At 40.4% G+C, this 22,198-nt stretch overlaps 1 protein-coding gene across 1 annotated transcript in view; it reads left to right on the top strand.

Moving 5' to 3' along the window:
• Positions 1 to 22,198, top strand: part of LOC125893947 (thrombospondin type-1 domain-containing protein 7A) — a 239,557-nt gene that overhangs the window by 139,263 nt on the left and 78,096 nt on the right. The window contains exons 9-11 of the mRNA XM_049584960.1: positions 12,491 to 12,606; positions 16,198 to 16,333; positions 18,839 to 18,942. Of these exons, the coding sequence (XP_049440917.1) occupies positions 12,491 to 12,606; positions 16,198 to 16,333; positions 18,839 to 18,942 (356 nt within the window). The remainder of the gene's footprint in view (positions 1 to 12,490; positions 12,607 to 16,197; positions 16,334 to 18,838; positions 18,943 to 22,198) is intronic.

Genomic DNA, 22,198 nt, shown 5'->3' on the forward strand with positions numbered 1-22,198 from the left:
TTAGCCTCTCCTGGGCCTCGGGCCAATCCCAGCATGCAGCTCACACCAGTCTGTAAACAGGCTAGCACATAGACAAATAGCCACACTTGACATTCACACCTATGGTTAATTTAGAGTCTCTAGTTTAAAGGAAACTGACACAGACAGAGAGAGAAAGGGAAAATACGTACAGCATAACCCAGACTCTTAACTCAAAGACAAAAAGGACCAGCATCAGGATTTAAAACCAGAGGCCTGTGCACCAGTAAACACAGGCTGTTTCCCCTTCAATATGAAATGATCACATATCTACTGTGACAAGCTCATTCATAAATGTCACAGCTGTTTATTTCACTGACATCAATTTAGTGAGTGAGTAAAATTTTATTTACACAGCAGTTTAATAAAACGGGGTTACAAATTGCTTCACAATCAAAAAAGGACATTTAAGATATTTAAATCACAGATGAGCAAGGAGGCATCAATAAACGCCTCTTGGGAATAAACTCTTGAGATGATTAAACACTCAACAGAGTTTGCTGACTCTCAGAGGTAGACTGCTTTTTTTACATTTTGGAGCCAGGAAAGAAAAAGCTCGGTCATCACATCTTTGTTCCCCTGACCTCAGAGGCCAAGTGGACCTAAATGGACTCAGCGACTTACTGATGTATGGTGGAGCTAAATTGTGCAAGTAAATTATGAAGTAATTAGACAGTTTTTAAATTGAATCCCAAAGATAACAGGAAGCCAGTGTAACAAAGCCAGCATTGTTGTAAAATTGGAAATTCAATTTTGACCTAATTGTAGATTTGTTACGGCTTCTGGGCTTTAAACAAGAATCTAGTGCATGACAGTGAGATGAGAGGAGGCAAACTGCACACAATTCATTTCAGCTGCTTTCAAAGGATATCAAGGGACATATTTTGTAATGTTTCTTAATTGAATAATAACAGGACTTAATAACTGACTTGAGGTGTTTCTCAAAAATCAACTAAGAATTGAAAAATGTCCCCTTGGTTTCTGAAACCCAACTTTGAGTTAGAAGCCTGGAACAAAGGGAAGCCGTTTAAGCCATGTGGAGTTAGTCTGACATCACCAGACCAAACTGCAGATGCAAATTAAGGGCCCTTTCAAACCTACCTTGTCTGGTCCAGACTTTTCAGTTTGATCTGAAATGAAAGGTGTGAAACCTCCCCTAGACCACGGTCCTGATCAAACAGCTAAACCCTAGTCTGACAAAAAGAGATGGTCTTGGTCCAGGTCAAATAGTTCAATCATGGTTTGGTTTGTTTCTGGTATAATTTCTTTGTTTATTTTCTTAATGGTTCAGACTTTTGAACCAATTACAGGACGCCTCAGTGTTTAGTATGTGTGTGGTTTAGTGACAGAGAGAGTGATGCTGACTAGGTTCAGAGCAGACGGGTGTTGGTGATCGGAGCAGTGGAGTCATTAGCAGATAAGTTGTCAGTTGGTAGTAACTGTACAGTGTAAATTTCAGTTTGTCTGTGACCACCTCACCATAACAGAATTAGCCGTGGTAGCGGCTAACTCACAAAAACTCAAAGACCTTTAATGATTGAGTTTTAACACCACTGGCAACTACCATAGTATAGATGGTAAGAAAGTCTTTATGCAGCAGGTGGTAATTGAGGTGGGTGGGTCAAACAAACTACAGACTTTCAGACTTTCACCCGGGAGCATGCTGGTCATTTCCTGTGTGAAACCAAAAGTCAATTGAGGTTTTTTGTTAACAATGTAGTGTGCTAGTATGTGTGACATACTATGCTGGTGACATCTGTCACATGACATTACATTAGGTTGGTAACAACTGTAGTTCTTTCAAGCCAAACCATGATGTTTTTTTCTAAACATAACCATGTGCTCTTGTTGCCTAAACTTAAGGAAGTAAACCTAAACATGAAGTGTTTAACTACACTGCAAGTTTATTTTGAAAAAGACATGTACATTTCCTGTAAAAAAAGAAGTGTGTTATGAAAAGAGACGATGCATGTTAACAAGCGTAAATTGACATGCCATCCCTGAACATCCAAAACTGATGCAGGAGGGTACCTAGTGCGTCATATTCTGACATGTAAGTCCACTGACAAAGTGGTGGTATTTGATGAGTTGGTATGAGAATGGTCTGGCAATGCAAACTATCGTGGTGAGGAGGGAGCTGAGTCAGAAGGCAAAGCTCGATTTACTAGTCCATCTATGTCCCAACCCTCACCTACGATCACAAGCTTTGGGTAGTGACTGAAAGAATGAGATCACGGATAGAACCAACTGAAGTGAGTTTCCTCTGTGAGGTGGGCTCAGCCTTAGAGATAGGGTGAGGAACTCTGACATCTGGAGGGAGCTCGGAGTAAAGCTGCTGCTCCTTCGCTTCAAAAGGGGTCAGTTGAAGTGGTTCGGGCATCTGATCAGGATCAATCAATCAATTAATTTTATTTATAAAGTCCAATATCACAAATCACAATTTGCCTCACAGGGCTGTACAGCATACGACATCCCTCTATCCTTAGGACCCTCGCAGCGGATAAGGAAAAACTCCCCCAAAGGGGGGAATGGTAGAAACCTCAGGAATGCCCTCTGGAGACCTCCTGTTGGAGGTGTTCTGGGTACGTCCCACTGGTAGGAGGCCCCGGGGGCAGACCAAGAACACCCTGGAGGGATTGCATATCTCATCTGTCCAGGGAACGTCTCGGGATCCCCCAGGGGGAGCTGAAAAGAGTCACTGGGGTGAGAGATGTCTGGAGTACTTTGCTCAGCCTGCTGCTCCTGCAATCCAGCCCAGGATAAGCAGATGAAAACGAATAGATGGTATGAGAACGAGTTGGAAAAGGCCCAATGTCTGGAACCCCTCAGTTCATTCTTGATTTCCAATGGCCATTATTAATGTGCGTAGACTAAATCGTCTTTGCTCACTCTACTAAAATATTTTGGACAGCAAAAGAAAAAGGACCAAACTGTTTGAGTCATCGCCTCAAACACGCCCCGTATTAGATAAACAGTTGTGATTGGCCCATCAGATCTCAAGTCGCTGGAATTGGTCCAAAGGACAGGGGGGACCAGGTGCATCTGCCAGAGCAAATAAACACGAGCTTGCATATTTGTCTGGTTTCCAGGGAAATTTGGAGCCACCCACATGTGTAGCTGTGACTGCAGCTTCAATAAAAGTGGAGCAGCCACCAAGTCCCTAAATAAAACAACAAAATGTGTTGTTTGTAATGTTTGTCCAAGATGACCTACATTCTGATCTGACGTCAACTATTGAGAAGACATTGTTTGTCAGTGTCTTCAAAATGATCATAAAAAAGATTAATGTGGTCTGTCCACTGTGTTAAGGTTTGGTAAGGTTTGATACAGAACAGGCTCAGTCAAGGACAGGGAAAGATCAAGCTGGTGGCTAAAAAGAAGCAGGCAGGATATGAACAATGGTATTCTGTGTCAAAGTGTCTTTTCACGCTCAATCTTCTACCCGGACCTCATCTCTAAGAGGTTTTTTGGCACAACAACATCACGCCACTTCTTTCTTTGCTACTGAGAGATTAGTCCGTTGATTGAGTTGACCATAAGAAGTCACTTCTCAGCAAACACAAGTTGTTTCAGGCATGAACCAGCAATTAATGCTGTTGTTTTTCTGGTAAGTGCATTCTTTCCAGAACATTTGCTTGTGTTTGTGTGTATGTGTGAGGCAACACTAGGAAGGTGAAAACTAAAAGGCGAGCAGTCTGCACTTCGCAAATGAGTCTTTTAGTCCTCTACGGTTTAGTTTGGTATTCACGGTGTGTTCTGCTGGGATCAAAAGCAGAAGTCAAGCTGTATTTTTTCTAACGATGGTGTTTTATCTAAATAGGAACATTGTTTTATCACCCGTGTGCTTTCAGGATCTTACACAAGTGGTAAATTGCAGCTCATGCTCAGACATTTACCATTTTTGAGTAGCAGAGGGAGTTTAACAAGGTCAAAGGTTTAATCCCCTCTTTGTCAAAGAGCTCTTGGAGTCACATCATCTAATAGCACTGCTGCCTCAGTGCTCTGATCTCTCATGATGCGGAAAGATGTTTCTGTGCCTAAGGCAACTTTTCAAGGAATCGAGAATCAATACACAAAAGAAATACAACATCTGTAGTCCTTTTAGAAACACATACAAGTCATCCTACATTTCACAACATGAAAAAACAACCAATAAAGAAACAAAAAGGAAGCACTTTAGAGGGAGAGATTTCTCACTTGCTTAGATAAATTCCAGAAATTCTGCTCTGCATTTGTTTGATATGAAATATTAATGTTCCAGCACAGTCAGCTGCAACATTGTTGGGATACTTGTTCAGGGTTTACTATTAGCATCAAATTTGAGATGGCTTTAATCCTCTTACTAGCCAATTTAGCTGGGAAATTCCTCAATATCCTTATAATTGATCAACAATCTGATTAGGAGAGTTATTTAAAAGTTCAGTGTGTAAGATTTAGGGAGATTTAATGGCATATGAGGATTACAACCAGCTCAAACTTCTCCTAGTTAGAATTCCTTCAGTGTTCATTGTTCAGGATGTTTTTACTGGGAGCTGAATGATCCCCTCAGAGGTCTCTTCCTCTCTAAAACAAATGGACCTGGTGATTAAAAGTGGAATAAAGCAGTTTCACATTAATAAATAGTGTTTCTCCAACACTATTTGGCATGTCAGAGATGGACATTGCAAACTATTTCCTGTGATAACTTAATGTGGGCTCAATTTTTTTGTCCAATTCAGATGTTCAAGAGGTTACAGCTGAATTATCCACAGAGGTCTCCTCCCCTCTAAATCAAGCAGACTATGTGATTTTACTCATTGAAAACACTGAATTCAGCCCCGATCACACAGAAAGTGTTTTGCAGGTTGCAAAGCGTATGAGATCGCTGCTTGTTCTCGCGATATTTCGGCCGCGCTTTGGAAAGCAGAGCTAAACGGTAACCAAACATGGCACCACACCGGTAAGGTAAGACAACACGTTTACATGTCGTTTTCTATATGTTCTCTGACATTTATCCTAACAATATGAGGCGGTCTTTGTGGAAAAAAAGCTTGTTTAGTGGACTAACTTTGCACTTGAAGGTTGCCCGTTCACTTACATTTTAATATGCGCCCCGGCTATATCTAGGCTAACGGCTAACATGCTAACTATTATTTTTATGTCACTAGTCACTTGAAACAAATTTAGGATGATAGGAGACAGGTTGAAATAAACCGAAATTTCCCTTTAAGCTGCTGATTGACAGTATTTTGCAATGTTCAGTATTGTTACATCCTCGCCAGAGGTCTGGGGGAAGAGGGGAGTAACACGGTGAAATGGAGGAAAGAAAAAGGCAAGCAAAACAGATCGGCACTTTAAAGGAACTTTATTTACAATGAAAACGGGAAAAAGGGACCACCAACAAAAAACGAGCTCCAAAAAGGAACTGGATCGCCTGTAGCAGGGACACACAAAATAAAGAAAAGATTAAACACAGCCAACCAAATATCACAGCACTTAACCAAACTCTCACTTATTTACCCACGTCTTTGAGACAAGCAATTGTCAGAGCCTTCTGGCCCACTGGCACTGGCATTACTCCTCCTTCATTCATTTATACCCTCGCTGATGAGGAACGATGAGGATCAGCTGCACGCTGAAAAAAGAAAGGGGAAAACACAAAACAAAGGGCGGGCTCAAAACACAGACACGTAACAAATATCTATAGTTGTTTGGTGTTTTTATATTCTGGTCAGGGTGAAAAGCCTCTGAAGCAGCATTTTACATGAAGCAGCCACTCACTGTTAAGCTTGCTCTTGGCAGCTCTTAGCCTAATCATCTAGTGGGTCGGATTGGACCTTTTGGAGGGCTGGTTCTGGCCCACGGGCTGTATGTTTGACACCCCTGTTTTAAATCTTACACACTGGACCTTTAGCTTGCGCTGCTCTTTCTTGTGGAACAGAAAGCAATGTAGTTTGAGGCTGATTAAAATTATTATAAACTGTTAAAGACTGAACTCGTGACAAACCATAATGAAAATAATGAAAAGCTGTGTTAATCTTGTTTTGCTGAGGACCTGCAGGTTAGATATCGGCCTCCTGCTTATTGGATTGCTTATATAATAAATTGCTTTTCCATCTGTTCTATATATACTTTGATTGCATTTAGATCTTACAGATTTCTGTGTGCTGTTTATTTTTGCCTTCACACTGCAGTCTCTGCCAGGTTTCTCATCATAAAGAGCCTCATGATCTCTGCAGACGATTCAGAGTTAAAATACATTTATATATGTACATGATAATATCTTGGGTAGCACCAGTGCAGAGATTGTTCTGCAGACTCAGGTCCATGGGTTGGATCTTAACAGCCTTGCGTCCTGTTGAAGTGTCCTCGAGGCTAGACACCTGTTCATCCACTTCTTTACGGACGTGAGCATCAGCTGAAGGCTGAAAATGTAAATGTGTCCTCCTCCTGCTGCATCCGGCAGCTGTTTTTTTTTTTTTTTTTTTCCTGGGGACCATTCACTTGTATGAAGACACCAGAGGATTTGTTCCGCTCGAGAGGGATTTAGCTCTGTCTATTGGTATTAAAAATAAATCTCTCCTTGTGTCGCTGTTACATTATTACATTTTCCCTGTGAGGCTCCCTATCGCTTCCCTGATAACACCATGCTAACGAGTATGGAACGCCCAGAGGAGAGCGCTCATTCTTAGCAACATTAAACCTGACCCAGATGATCTGTGTGTCAGCCATAGGATGAGGAAAGAGCAGTAACATCCTGCTGCAAGACCAGGGATGCTGTGTTGCAGAGATCAGATTACAAGATGTCTTCCAGCAGGTCTATCTCGACCTATTTATCTTCGCCCGATGGTATGCACAGGGGACCCTAGGTGCTTAAATGACTGAAGATTAACCATAACCCTTGTTCGAAAAACCTCGGCTTGACCCTGTATTCTGTGCCATCAAAAGGATTATCACTCACTGATAGCAGAATCCAGTTAAAACAAGGGCTTTCTGTCCCGAGGCCGGTCTGCTAGTCTGCTGGCTTTACCCTTAAGGAACTCTGGAGTGTTTCCTCAGCAGAGACAGATAAATATAAAACGTCCTCCTGTAGACTTGCTCAACATTCCCTCTGTACATGGATCTGTTGGGGGATATGACCACATCTTCTCTATATCTTTCAAGCACCGTGAGCCAGATGGCATACATCAGTCGTAAACTGGATGTGATTACGAAGGTTTTCATCAGTTTTTATTGCCCTAGATTGTGCCGAGAATAATTACATTCTGTATTCAAGCAATACCCAGATGGTTGGTGTGCCAGACCTCTACAGTGATATTTATTAATGCTTTAAAACATGGTTTATATCTCAAGCAGTCACTATTTTAAATGTCAGTTGGCTCCAGACTGTCTGTACATATATGAAAGTTATTGGTGCTGAGTTGAAGTAGAAGAGTTTTGATATTCATGCACAGGATCTCAAGGGGCAGCGGGGGGGAGGAAGGGGTCCACTGTGGGGACCTCAGAATTGCATGTCTGCTCTTTACAGATGATGTGGTTCTTTTGGCTTCATCCTACCATAACATCTAGCATGCACTGGTCGGGGATAAGAGTCAGCACGTCCAAGTCTGAGGCCATTGTTCTCTGCTGGGAAATGGTAAAATGCCCCCTGTGGGTTGGGAGAGATTTACTGCCCCAAGCGAAGGTCAAGTATCTGAAGGTCTTGTTCATAAGTCTAGGTAAAATGGAGAATGAGATGGATAGTTGGTGCGGTGCGGTGTTCACACTAATGTGGGCACTGCGCCAGACTGTTGTTGTGAAGAAGGAGCTGAGCCAGAAGGCAAAGCTCTCGATTTAGTGGTCCATCTATGTTTCAACCCTCACCTATGGTCATGAGCTTTTGGTAATGACCGAAAGAATGCGATTGCGGATACAAGCGGCCAAAATAAGTTTCCTCCGTAGTGTGTCTGGGCTCAGCCTTAGAGATAGGGTAAGGAGCGCGGACATCCGGAGGGAGTTCGGAGTAGAGCTACTGCTGCTTTGTGTCGAAAGGGGCCAGTTGAGGTGGTTCAGGCATCTGATTAGGACACCTCCTGGGCACATCCAACTGGTAGGAGGCCCCCGGGGGAGATGCAGAACAAGCTGGAGGGATTATATAGCTCATCTGGCCTAGGAGCTGGAAAGAATCACTGGGGAGAGGGATGTCTGGAGTACCTTGCTCAGCCTGCTTCCCCTGCAACTCTGGCTAAGCAGATGAAAATGGATGGATGGTGAACGGTCCATATTTCAGTTAAAGTTGCTCCAGAGCTTCAAAAAGTGTTAGTTCAGTTATTAGAAATCCCACAGCATAATGTTTGCACTATATAAAGCTCATACTGTGTCACATTAATGTTTACCATCCCACTTGGTTGCAGTATAATTCTGCACCAAGCATAGTTGCTCAAAGTTCGGCCTGCAGGCTAATGGCAGCCCTCAAAATCATTTTGTCTGGCCCACTGAGCATGACATGAAATGCATGCATTATATTTTAATATTCGTGGTCCATTTCAATACTTTATCATCCAAAAGCTTACATTTAATCCACCACTTAGCTGCTGCATCAAACTGTGCACCCCTACAAAGCATTGATCAGGTTAGAAATGACAACTGGCACCTCGCAAGTGTTACCGGAACTATGTTCTGTCATCAATGCTAGTGCTGAAGTTTTGGATTTCAGTGGACAACTCAGCAGTTTATTGTGTCAGTGATATAGAAGCCACCACAGAAAAAAAAATTATGGTTGAGGAGAAAAGAAGATTTCAAGGAAAATGGATCAACTCTTACTTCATCAGACCTCAGGGGACAGATAAAGTGAACTGCATTATCTGCAAACAAGTGAATTCAGTGCTCAAGGAATTTAATATTAAATGCAATCATGAGACCGATAATAAATCCTATGACAAATTTGTGGGTGAAGACCACACATGACAGTTAAACAGTTTCAATGAGACTTATCTGCCCAACAGTCAGTCTTCACAAATCTTGTAGTAAGTCACGAAGTGTGACACATGTAAGCTATGTAGTAGCTGAGCGAATTGCTCAGCATGGTAAGCATTGAAGTGTTAGAGGGTTTGTGTGGGACTGCTTGGTGAAAGTAGCTGACACATCCTGAACTTTGTGTGCCTCTCAATGATGTGCTGGCTCTCTAAATTGGCACTCAGTCATCAAAACATTGAGCACCCCCGTGCTTGAGAGATCTGCAAGTCACTTAGTTCAACTTTCTGTGGACAGAGTGCTCACATAGTTTGGGAACAGTTCAAATTTTACTCTGAATGCCAAGATTGTTGCCAGAGGAAATAGTTTGTATTCATGACATGATCAATATATCCTTATTAACAGGCTATGTACCACAGTCTTTTAAGGTAGCTGTAATTAAACCTCTACTAAAAAAGCCCACCCTGGATCCAGAGGTGTTAGCCAACTATAGACCAATATCTAATCTTCCCTTTATGTCAAAGATCCTTGAGAAAGTAGTCGCAGACCAGCTGTGTGATTTTCTCCATGATAATAATCTATTTGAGGAATTTCAGTCAGGATTTAGAGTGCATCATAGCACTGAGACAGCACTAGTTAAAATTACAAATGACCTTCTGATTGCTTCAGACAAAGGACTTGTCTCTGTATTTGTTTTATTAGATCTTAGTGCGGCGTTTGACACAATTGACCATCAAATTCTACTGCAGAGACTGGATCACTTAATTGGCCTAAAAGGTTCTGCACTGAGCTGGTTTAAATCTTATTTATCTGATCGTTTTCAGTTTGTTCACGTTCATAATGAATCGTCCTTACGTACCAAAGTTTGTTTTGGAGTTCCGCAAGGTTCTGTGCTCGACCAATCCTATTTACTCTATATATGCTTCCTTTAGGTAACATCATTAGAAATCACTCTATAAATTTCCATTGTTATGCGGATGATACTCAGTTGTATTTATCGATGAAGCCAGAAGAAAGTAATCAATTAACTAAACTCCATAATTGCCTTAAAGACATAAAAACTTGGATGAGCACCAATTTCCTGATGTTAAATTCAGACAAAACTGAAGTTATTGTTCTTGGCCCCAAACAACTCAGAGACTCTTTATCTGATGACATAGTTTCTCTAGATGGCATTGCTCTGGCCTCTAGCACTACTGTAAGAAACCTCTGAGTAATATTTGATCAAGATTTGTCTTTTAATTCTCATTTAAAACAAACCTCACGGACTGCATTTTTTCATCTGCGTAATATTGCGAAAATTAGGCCTATCCTGACCCGAAAAGATGCAGAAAAATTGGTCCACGCTTTTGTTACCTCAAGGCTGGATTACTGTAACTCTCTATTATCAGGTAGCTCTAGTAAGTCCTTAAAAACTCTCCAGCTAATTCAGAATGCAGCAGCACGTGTACTAACAGAAACTAAGAAACAAGATCATATTTCTCCTGTTTTAGCTTCTCTGCACTGGCTCCCTGTAAAATCCAGAATTGAATTTAAAATCCTACTGTTAACTTATAAAGCTCTTAATGGTCAAGCTCCATCATATCTTAGAGAGCTCATAGTGCCATATTATCCCACCAGAACACTGCGCTCTGAGAACGCAGGGTTACTCGTGGTCCCTAAAGTCTCCAAAAGTAGATCAGGAGCCAGAGCCTTCAGCTATCAGGCTCCTCTCCTGTGGAATCATCTTCCTGTTACGGTCCGGGAGGCAGACACCGTCTTCACATTTAAGACCAGACTTAAGACTTTCCTCTTTGATAAAGCTTATAGTTAGGGCTGGCTCAGGCTTGCCCTGTACCAGCCCCTAGTTAGGCTGACTTAGGCCTAGTCTGCCGGAGGACCCCTTTATAATACACCGGGCACCTTCTCTCCTTCTCTCTCTCTCTCTCTCTCTCTCTCTCTCTCTCTCGTATTCTATTACTGCATCTTTCTAACTCGGCCATTCTGGATGTCACTAACTCAGCTTCTTCTCCGGAGCCTTTGTGCTCCACTGTCTCTCAGATTAACTCATATCACAGCGGTGCCTGGACAGCATGACGTGTGTGGTTGTGCTGCTGTCGTGGTCCTGCCAGATGCCTCCTGCTGCTGCTGCTGCCATCATTAGTCATTAGTCATACTTCTACTGTTATTATACACATATGACTATTGTCACACTTGTATACTGCCAGATATTAATACATACTTTCAACATATTGTACCGCAGTAGCCAGAACTATAACTATAATATTATTACTTTCAATAATGTTGTTGTAAGCTACTGTCATTACCTGCATCTCTCTCTCTCTCTCTCTCTTTCTCTGTCTCATTGTGTCATACGGATTACTGTTAATTTGTTATGCTGATCTGTTCTGTACGACATCTGTTGCACGTCTGTCCGTCCTGGAAGAGGGATCCCTCCTCAGTTGCTCTTCCTGAGGTGTCTACCGTTTTTTTTTTTTCCCCGTTAAAGGGTTTTTTTGGGGGAGTTTTTCCTTATCCGCTGCGAGGGTCATAAGGACAGAGGGATGTCGTATGCTGTAAAGCCCTGTGAGGCAAATTGTGATTTGTGATATTGGGCTTTATAAATAAAATTGAATTGAATTGAACTGAATGACCGCAAACTCAGATGAACATATATATCCAGTGATCAGGCAGCGATGACTAAAACATGTTGCTCTTATCCGTGTTGTTATCGCAAATCACAGATTTGCCTCAAGGGGCTTCACATTCTGTTTAAGCATACAGCACCCTCCTTCCTTAGAAACTCAATTCAGACATGGCAACACTCCAGAAAAAAGCCTTTTAACAGGGAACAAATAGAAGAAACCTCACAGAAGAGGAATCCCTGAGACGTGCAATAGATGCCATGTGTACTGAATAGATCAACATCGTAAAATCACAGTAATAAAAGACCCATGATCATATATTTTTATGATCTCAGCGTGCAGTGGCTTCCACAAACGTGTGTTAATTTCCTCTCACTGCATGTTCATCTTGCAGTTGCCAGCACCTCTTGCTCCACAGCACACGCTGTACTCAAATTGTTGCTTCCTGTAGGTGGTAAAGTGCCTTTAACCAACACCAGAATTTAATTTGAGCATACTGCGCTACATTACAGGATATCCTTGTCATCCTAGGTTGCGGTTTTGGAAAGTAAAACCAGGAATAGGAAACCTCCTGCAGGGTTAAAACGACCTGAAACCCAAACCATGGTTTCAGGTTTTATCTGGTCTTTAGACAATTTTGAGGAGGTGAGGAGTTCAGGAGGTGTCACAAGTGCTTTTTGTTGATTTAAAAAGATCATTTTTATTCTTGTCTCATGCTTTTTTTTTTCTTTTTTTTTACTGGAAGGTGAGTGTCTCCCAGAAAATCCTCTGAGCATTAATCTACTTCTGTATATCGACATATTTCCATTTAATGTGCCTCTGAGGTTTTCAGATGACTTGCTGTGTGTTTTGGTGTGTGTAAGGAGTACCCAGCAGTATTACTTTAAAACCCTGCTGTGTGTGCTTTTGTTGCCTAGGTGTCCAGACAGCCCTCGACCCAGCACGGTGCGACCGTGTCAGCTGCCCTGCAAGAAAGACTGCATCATGACGCCTTTCAGCGACTGGACACCGTGTCCTGTCACTTGTGACGCAGGTACAGTGGGAAAAGAAAACCTAATCTCCTGCAAGGAGAGATGACTCGGCTGATGTGAACTAATACTGTGTCATGTGGATCACTGAGAAGAGGGAATGGTTGTTTATTGGCAGATTTCAATTTTGCTTAATTTAGCTTTTTTGTAGTTTTCAGTCTGGATTTGTTTGTTTTACATCACATTGTGGAAATGTACTGAATTTGATTATCCAGGTCTGGATAAATACAGACAAAAGGAAAGAGGGTACAGGAAATTATTTGTGTTTCCAGATTTTTGCCTCTGTTCTGTTTTCTAAAATATACATTCAGAATTTCTAACAATAAATTGATCATACAGTACAAGCAGAGTGCTTTTCATGGTGTTTGGAGCAGGCAGCCAGCTCAGCCAAAATGTTTACCACTGTGAGAGAGAGAAGGGGCCAGAGCGAGCCTGATGTTGTCAAATACAAGAAAAAAGTATGGTATGCGACTGAAGGTACACTCCTACACAGAGCTGCCTCTACATCTGTATGCCACAGCCTGCAGAACAGCTCTGCCCCAACAAGTGTTTTATAACTGAACCAAATCTGGACGTCTGCGACCAGTTCAAAAGAAAATGTGGCAGTATCTTTGACTTGCATATGTACACAGCATCACAAATATTTAAGCTTGTCTGAACTGATATAGTTATCACACAAGTAAACAGCATGAGGAAATGTTTATGGCCGTGAATAAACCAGGCTGCACAGATTTCAAATCTTTTTTGGTTCTTATTTAGAAAAGAGACTAAAAAATATGGAGGAAACAATACAAGTAATGCAAGCATAGGTAGCGCTGATAAGTTTACTTCCTGTTTGGTGCTTGAGATGTTTGACAGTGGAACGTCTCTTAAGCTTTGTGTGTAGGAGTGTAGACTGAAATGTCAAATTGATTTGTATGAGCTACAGTACCTCGCTACAATATTCTGACAGTTATTTGGCAACATAGCAGCACACATGGCATACAGCTACATCTATATTAACAGTGACCATAAAAAACATTTATTTATACAGTATATGTATAATAAACATGTAGCTGTTTGTAGTCAGATGTCAGATATGGTCTGAAAAATCTACAGAGAAGTCTGGAAATTTGAGTCTGGGAAAGTATGGAATTTTAAAATGGAAAATGTGAAGGAACCCTGACACTGGCAGTGTTAGGGATGTTGGTTTGAAAGCATAGCTCTGCAATTACTTAAGACTGGAAGATGTTGAACAACAAGCTACCCTGGGGATAGGGATAGTTTGATTAACCAAAGCTGCTTAGAAAAAGGAGTTCAAGCTACTTTGTAAAAAAGGATCAAAATGACAACTCGCGTGATTACAAATATTATACACAAAAGTTGCGTTACCAAAAAGCCACTCAGTTGAGTTTATTGCAAAAAGAGCCTACTTCACCATAAGTCATATATAAACCAAGATAAATATATACACCACTGTATTTGGGAACGTGCAAGAATGTTAGCTTTGATTTTGTAAATATGAATGTCCATCAGTCAAACACCTTCCTTCAGAAACTAGCCATGTGCTCCAATAACCATACTACCAAACCATATAGTACGCCAGGAAAAGATTTGTCATGTCCCAATAAATAGTATGCCAAAAATATCAGGATTTTCTGCTATATCTGGCCCAATTTTGCAGTATGCAAGCCAGCATACTTTTCTGGCTATTCTGACCCACAATCCTCTGCACAGTGGACGATACATCACATTGACTGAACCGCAAACAGATGATGGCATGACCGCTGGTTGACAGCTGTCAGAAGTTACATTGACGGGTCACGGTGCATTCAAGCTACTGATGACCAGTCGAATAGTAATAATAGGAATATTGATTGTTTAAATGACCAAAATAATCATAACTATTACAAACAACAAGATAACAATGCCAGAGAACTGCAGATGTAATTTCACTGTCGCAAATATAATCTGTTAGAATCTACAATCTGTGCAGTGATAACTTTAAAGTCAAACTACACACATTGCAAAATAACAACAGCAGAGCTCTCCGGGTTGATCTCCGTCTCTGGTGAACTCGGTAAACAGTATTTAATTTATCTCCACGGTAATGGATATAAAAGCAAGACAGTCAAAGTTCAGGGCTTAGTTGTCTGGACTGTGTGCATACTGCATGCAACAGTACGTACTTTTTAAGGGCAGCTGCAGTACCTACTGAAAGTAAAAAGTGAACGTGTGCGATTTGGAACGCACCCTAGAATCCAGGTGGAGGAAATGCACCAAGCAGAATTACTCAGTTATCCAGGTAACTTCTGAAATAGCATGCAGCAACTTCTCTTTTTAATTGTTAATGAATAGCAATAATCAATATTTATGACTAATGTGGTCAAAGGGGGTCAATCACAGTAGAAACGCAATGATTAAAATAAAACTAAAAAAGTAATTCTTGTCCTTTTATGGCACAAAGTTGTTTGTAGTTTTAGTAGTTAACTACACAAAAATGTATTTAATTACTTGAATTACTATGCAAATATGAATGTAGTTAACTGACCAGCCAGCTGCTGCAAAATGTAGTTAAATTACTAGTTTAATTTAATTAATAATTAGTTAACTTCTTTCCGACACTGGACATTCTTTAATTTAGAAAATTGTGTACAAGGGTTTCCAACACAATATTTGGCATTGTGTCGGTGTCAGGCTACGATAGTGAACTATAATATGAAAATAAAGAAAGGAACTTGAATCCAGTTTGACATGTAAAGCTGTGACTCTAGACTGACCTGAGAATCAAGTTTAAACTGACTGTGAGGAAAGACTACCGAGGTGAGACCCTCTGCACACAGCCGCTCACATTAACCACTACATAAACACTTGCACTCACGTCTCGTTACACGTAATTAATTTGACAGATTGGCATGTAAGACAACCTTTGGGCCGACCTCTTTTAGGGCGCCTGGCGAGCCGACTCGCCCGTGGCTACAAGTGTCAGCAAGTGTCATCGAGTTGTTGTTGTTTTCATGCTGTGAAAGAAAAACATTGTCGGGATGAGGTCACCTCTGTCAGGCAGCCGTTGCCGGAGCTCTTCAGTGGAGGCAAATACATTAAATTGATTTACATCTGAAAATCATTACCGTCCATATTTTGATGACCTCTTCGTGTGACACAGGGGCATAAATCTCCTCAGTCTGAGCATGCCGCACTAGTGGCTGTGCATTTTAATTTGGTGCTATTGATATCTTCACCTTGTGCAGTGGATTCTGCACCACCCACATACAAGGGTGTAAAGCAGGGTTCAGGACTATCCAGAGGCTCGTTCCATCTTAATGAACTACTTGAGGGCATCTCCTCACATGTAAACACCATAAATTTAATCTGAGTCAATTCCAAAGTCTAATGGGATTTTTCTACATCATCGTTGTTGGCTTGATATCCCAAGTAATCAGACGTGCGTGTTGTCTATGATAGCTGTCCAATTAGATCTGGCAGTAGTAGTCTCCAAGTCCATTCTTCAAGGACTATTAACAGAGCAGCCTAGCTTATCATTTTGACATGTTCCTCATCACTTCTCCATGCAGACATATCTTATTTTAATTCAGTAATGGTGTGTGTCTGTTCAGCTGGTAACGCCGTGAAGAGAAAGCAATCAAGGAAGCGGCTCACCATCCAGCTGCCGTCCAACGGAGGACAGGACTGTCCAGAGGTGCTGGAGGAGGACAGGGACTGTGAGGTCCCCAAAATCTGTCCAGGATTCAGGTAAAAACACGACAGTGGTTCGATCATGTTGATGTCACATATAGGTGTTCCACGCTTTTGCCTTATTTTGTGTTTTTTACAGCTTGAATTGACAAGGTTGAGATTAATTTTAACAAAGCCAGGGCTGTTGTGTTCACTTGATCCTGTGGCTAGTGGATTTAAAAAAAAAAAAGATAAGAAAAATTTGATGAAGAAAAAGAAAAGAAAATGTACATTAAAATGAAAATAAAATATGCATGATATAAAAATATTAAACAATAATAAATATATTGTATGTTGTTTACAGACACACTGTATAGACCTGTCTTTCTTGCCTGGTTGGCTCACCATGACAGTCCTCATGGGCCAGAAGAGGACATTTGTGTGTTTGACAGTATTTGTTTGTTCTGTATTTAATTGTGGTAAACAATATGTTGATATGATATAAAGACACACCTTTTGTGTCCCCACACACCTCTCAATGTATGATGATGATGCCTTTATTTATGCCTTTATTTATAGATGCACACTTTCTTGTTTACTCTTTGTTGACAGACATGATGAACAATAAAAGCTATAAAAGGTTAGGGGCCAACTCACTGATTAGCACCCTAATTCTTATAATGAATATAATTATAGGGCTCCAGCTAGATAAATCCACTGTCACTCTACAGTAAAACAACTGAAGGGGTTTAACAAGTTCAAATCTTTGAATCAGAACTGGACTGTTTATTGGTGAGGGTTGTTTTAGTTTAGTTATTTTAGTACATAAAGTATCCTGAACAAACAATAATAATTTTACTATAAGTCATATATCCAAATATGAATTTGCATTGTTATTAAGCCCTTGACATCACACAGGACAAACACATTGTGTAACCTTTGTGACAAATGCAGCGAATGACACGGACGCTTTTTATTCCCTAAAGTCAAAGTTAACCTTAAAGAAATGAGGTTGTGTTCATTAATGTTGTCAGAATGTGAATATTGTATCATGTCTACAAAGTCAGCAGTCCAATATGGCCGAGCTATTTAGCCAAGAGTTTATTTACAAAAAATGGTAGTAATTTTATTTTACCACAATATAGCCCTGCGCTGCTACGTTTTATAGTTATTACAATAAACATGATGAAAGGCTTAAAAATCAAACTATCAGTGTGTACTGTACATTTCAATCTAAAACACGTAAAAGAAGATATATCACTGTGTCATTTTTTGGTGTTTCTAAAATAAGTAGTGGGCCTCTTCTTTTTCGTTTGTTTGTCTGTTCAGAAAAAAACAATAGAGTGATCAGTCTTCGCAAACATAAACGATCGTTGTGATCGGCTAACGTCGACGTTTAGTCAGGTAGCTAGCAACTCGTAGTTGACGGTTGTCGGTTGTTAATGAAAGACAGCTTTCAAACAGAGTAGTCAGAATCTCCCAGGTAAACATATACAAACAAAATATCACTGTTTAAGCTTTCAACCTTAAATATATTAATTAATGGTTTAAAATTTGGGGCTTTAAAGCAGCTCGTCTTAAGCTAATGTTAGCTCAAGCAGCTAGCTAACGTTACAGTGAAATGTAGAGCTGGTGCTAGGCTATTAGCATCATTAGGAGGCTATTAGCATCATTAGGAGGCTATTAGCATCAATTAGAGGTGTCAGTACGGTATCTGTACGTTCACAGTGGTGGAATGTAACGGAGTACATTGCCTCAGGTACCGTTAGGAAGGGAGAGAGAGAAATATTGTACTTTTTAGTGTATTAACTTTGCATATATTGAACAGCTGGAGCTACTTCCTGGTTGCTTTTTAGGTCACAAACAAAAGACCAATTTATTTTAATCAGTATATCAAATGTGATGCTGTGATTAAGCTATCCAGAAGTATATAATGCATTTCAAATTATCTCCACCTCCAACGGCTTTAATACTGTTTACCTGTTAATTCTTTTATAATAATAATAATTGCATTATGATAATATAACACTCAAAGGGCCCATCCTGACAAACCAGTACATTTATTTTTGGTGCATTTAGTGCATTTAGCTGATAATACTTTTACTTAAATGACATTTGAATGCAGTACTTAATTGAGTATGTAATTGAGTATGTCTGTAGCACTCTGTTATTATGTTATCTGGGTAACAGTCAAGAATAAATAGAGAAATAGCCAAATTGATTTTTGTTGGCTCTGGCTGACTGGTCTAAAAGGGAGATCCTCAACAAGAAGCAACTGCATTATTTTATCGCAGGCAATTAATATGATAACAGATTGTGTTTGTGGTAATGCTTGGTACTGTCATACCATGTTAAATCTTATGTACACTACAAATACAGGCCTGCAATTTAATTTATAGAAAATAATTGCCATATATGTTTTGATATTGGTCCCAAAAACCACTATTAGATATTTTCCTCCAATAGTTTAGCCCTATATACAGATCACCATGAAATATTGGCTGTCTTGCATTGCCCAATGTCGGTGTAATAGTGAACAGTATTATTGCATTGATTTAATTATACTGTTGTGATTTATTCCAGGTGGAAAACTCACAAATGGAGGAAGTGCCAGCTGGTCCCATGGTTTCTCAGACAGGACCATCCCGGTGCGCAGGAGACCTGTGGTCCAGGACTTCAAACAAGAGGTATAGAAACCAATCTCTTCATCTCCCATTTCCCTCCACATCTTCACTGAACCGTTCCTAATCACCTTAAATTAAATTTTTGCTCATTGCGGTGCATCTGGAGCCCAGCCATGAGGCAGCAGATGGATGTGCCAAGGTTTAGAGAAAAGGCCAATTTACTTAAAGCACATATCAAATCCTCCCACTTACAAGACGCGACACGAACTGAGGCTGACACTCGTAAAAACATCCACAAGAGACTTCTTTTCTTTTTCTGGTTATTTTTTTTATTTATTTATTTTTTGTAATCCTCCTGAGTTTGGGAAGGAAATGCGTTCTCAACTCATCGTGTGCCTCTTGAGACTCGTTTGACAGTTTGGGTTGTTTCACTGCTGGCTTTTTTTCACCTCAGGCTCTTGTCATGCAATTTTAATCAAATGTCTGGTGTTGAAATTTAGGAGAGGATGCTGCACCTTGCCTATAGCCTACAACAGCCCAAACTCCTGTTCGTATGGGCTTCACGCATAAGTGACAAGTACTTTAAAGGAGTTGTGGCTCTCCCACTTTGAAAGCATATTTGCTCTTGCCTTTTTATAGAGGATGGATGTACCATGTAGTCCTGGGAGGCTTTCATAAAAATTCAATTTCAGGGGGTCACGCAGAATGATCAATTTCATTATGTTCCAGCTCCTATAGAAGGCCATTATTAGTGCTTATATTTCTGTTTCGTCTTCGCTAGCTTACATTAATGGATGGAAGAATCAATTTATTCATGAAAATGCTTTACTGTCCACTTTAGATATACCCGTCGCACTATCCCAGATTCTGTGCAGCTTTTTGCTGATTTGATACCATGTGACACCTGATGTCCAGACTCTTCTGCACATGTCTTCACCCCACTCTGACACTTTTAAATGGCATAAATCCTTTTGTCATTGACTCAAACCAAATGCGACACACTGTCCTTTCTGCTCTGTGAGTTTTTTCTGACAGCGTATTGTGGTGTTTACCTGGACAAAGGCTTTCCTTAGAGGGGGAAAAAGCACCGTAGTAGCACTATTAAACACACAGAGCAACTGTGGGCATGCGCTTCTCTCTCTGTCTCGCACAGAGACACACACATGCACACTCACACAAGATAATACCTGACCTAACACACCATCAGACGGAGGCTTTCCAAACCAATAGCAGTGCCCTTAGGGGGTTCAGCAAAAATGTGCTTAGAGATTGATTTCTCTATGAAGGTACAGCCCTGCAGAACGTCTGCATCACAGGAAAATGAAATATTGCAGCAACACAAGTAATACCCTTTATTGAAAGAACAAAGAATCGGGGTGATGCAAGCCAACACAAATTGACTTCTGGCCTCGAACTGATTGAGGTAGAGATGCTTTTGTGTCTGCTCTGCTGATAATTGTTCTTTAGCCGCCCGCAAGATGTAATCTGAATTATAGAGTTCTGATCTATTTTTCATTGACTCTTTAGTTCCCTTCTTTACATCTGTGTTTGATGTTATGATGCTCACCAGTGGGGGAAGAGTTATTTGTATCTCTTACTGTACTACAGCAATTGTACACATCAAAGTCATTTTACTACTAACAGGCAGCACTGTACAGCCTGTGGTAACAGATGTATGATGTGTTGTGCGGCTCAGGAGTTTCACCTAGTCTCAGAAAATTACTCAAAAGTGCCATCACTTAAATGTATGTAAGTGCAATACTCAGGGTTTTCCACATGTTTATGTATTTGTGGCAGGATTAAAACATCTGCTGCCACGTTTTGATTTTCTATTTCTGGAGTTGGACTGTTAATTAGTAGTGCTGTCGTAATATGTATGCTGTTCTGTTATTCTCGGGGCGCAGAGTGCACTCTGGACACAGACGGAGCAGCAGAATGCCAATTGTACACGGCAGCAGAGGAACAGAAGACCTCATAGGGAGTTCTGCCTGCGCTGCGTTTATGGACATGCAAAAACTTCCGAATTTAGAGAGGGGACAGAGAACGATGCCCCTTTAAAAGTAGCAATATCACAATGTAAAAGTACTCCATTACAAAAAAATCAGACCTGCATTCAAATTTTTATTAAGTGATTTCTTTTTTACAAGAATTACAGGAGTTATTGCAGGAATAGTTCACTTTATGGGAAAACTGCTCATTTGCCTTCTTATTGCATGTTACAGTTGATGAAAAGATTGAAATTACCCACATATTCATCCAATAGAACAAGAAGGTCTCCCTGTTTAATACAGCATGAACGTACAGACAGCCAGCCTGTTAGCTTAGCTTAGCATAAGGACTGGACATGTGAGGAAACTGCTGGCCTGGCTCTGTCCAAAGGTGAGAAATCCACATATCAGCAACTCTAAAGCCTTTCAAATTAACGTTATATCTCGTGTGGTTGTATGGGAGGTTATGTGCTCAACTGTGAAGTTAGAGAACCTCAGAACCTTCAGACCAGCTGCTGGCTTTAGCTTCATGCTGCTTTTATCTAATTCAAATCTGGTAAACCAAGCCAATGTCCCAAAATGTCAAACTATTCCTTAAAGTTAAATTTTAACATTTTATCTAGGTTAGATTTCAAATGCAAAATGTACATAACTGTCAGACAAGTCAAAGTAAAAGAAAATATATGCAGAGGGCTCCTCTTATTGGATTATTAATATGCATAGATGCAGTCATACATAATCAGATGATTAAATGCTGTAGTTGCTCAAGTTGGAAATAATGGTCCTTGGCCTTCTAATGCTTGATTCTCATACTTGATGAGATATCTAAATAGTTAATAGCGACTTTAAAATAAATAGGTATACACAACAAAATAAGGCTGAGAAAGTTCATTTTATTTGGGATCTATTTATTTCTCTCTTCTTCGTCACCATGGTGAGCTCACTCCTCTACTAGCTCCTCAAGTTAGACTTGATCTCAGCTATTCCCACAAACCTAATCCAACCCCATACCAACACCCAGAGATACCCCACCAGCCCCTTGTTTTTTGTTTGTTTGTTTTTGTTTTGTTCTGCTTAAAGTGTGTATATTTTTTGCTGTGTTGGTGTTGTCAGGGTAGTGGGAGGAGGGAGAGGAGGGGCTTGTTAAGTCAAATCTTTTTTAACTGTTGTCCTCTCTTCTTCTCACTTTATACAGTTGTTTTGTTTATATGGAGCATTGTCATAAATTAAGCTTTACATTTTACACCATTTTTTTTTATAATTTGCCTATGTGTTTTATCTATAAAGTCTGAATCTGCTATTCTTAATGAGTAAAGCTGTAAAAGAGTTGT

This window comes from Epinephelus fuscoguttatus, linkage group LG8, assembly GCF_011397635.1.
Source record: "Epinephelus fuscoguttatus linkage group LG8, E.fuscoguttatus.final_Chr_v1".
In the NCBI taxonomy this organism is placed as follows: domain Eukaryota; kingdom Metazoa; phylum Chordata; class Actinopteri; order Perciformes; family Serranidae; genus Epinephelus; species Epinephelus fuscoguttatus.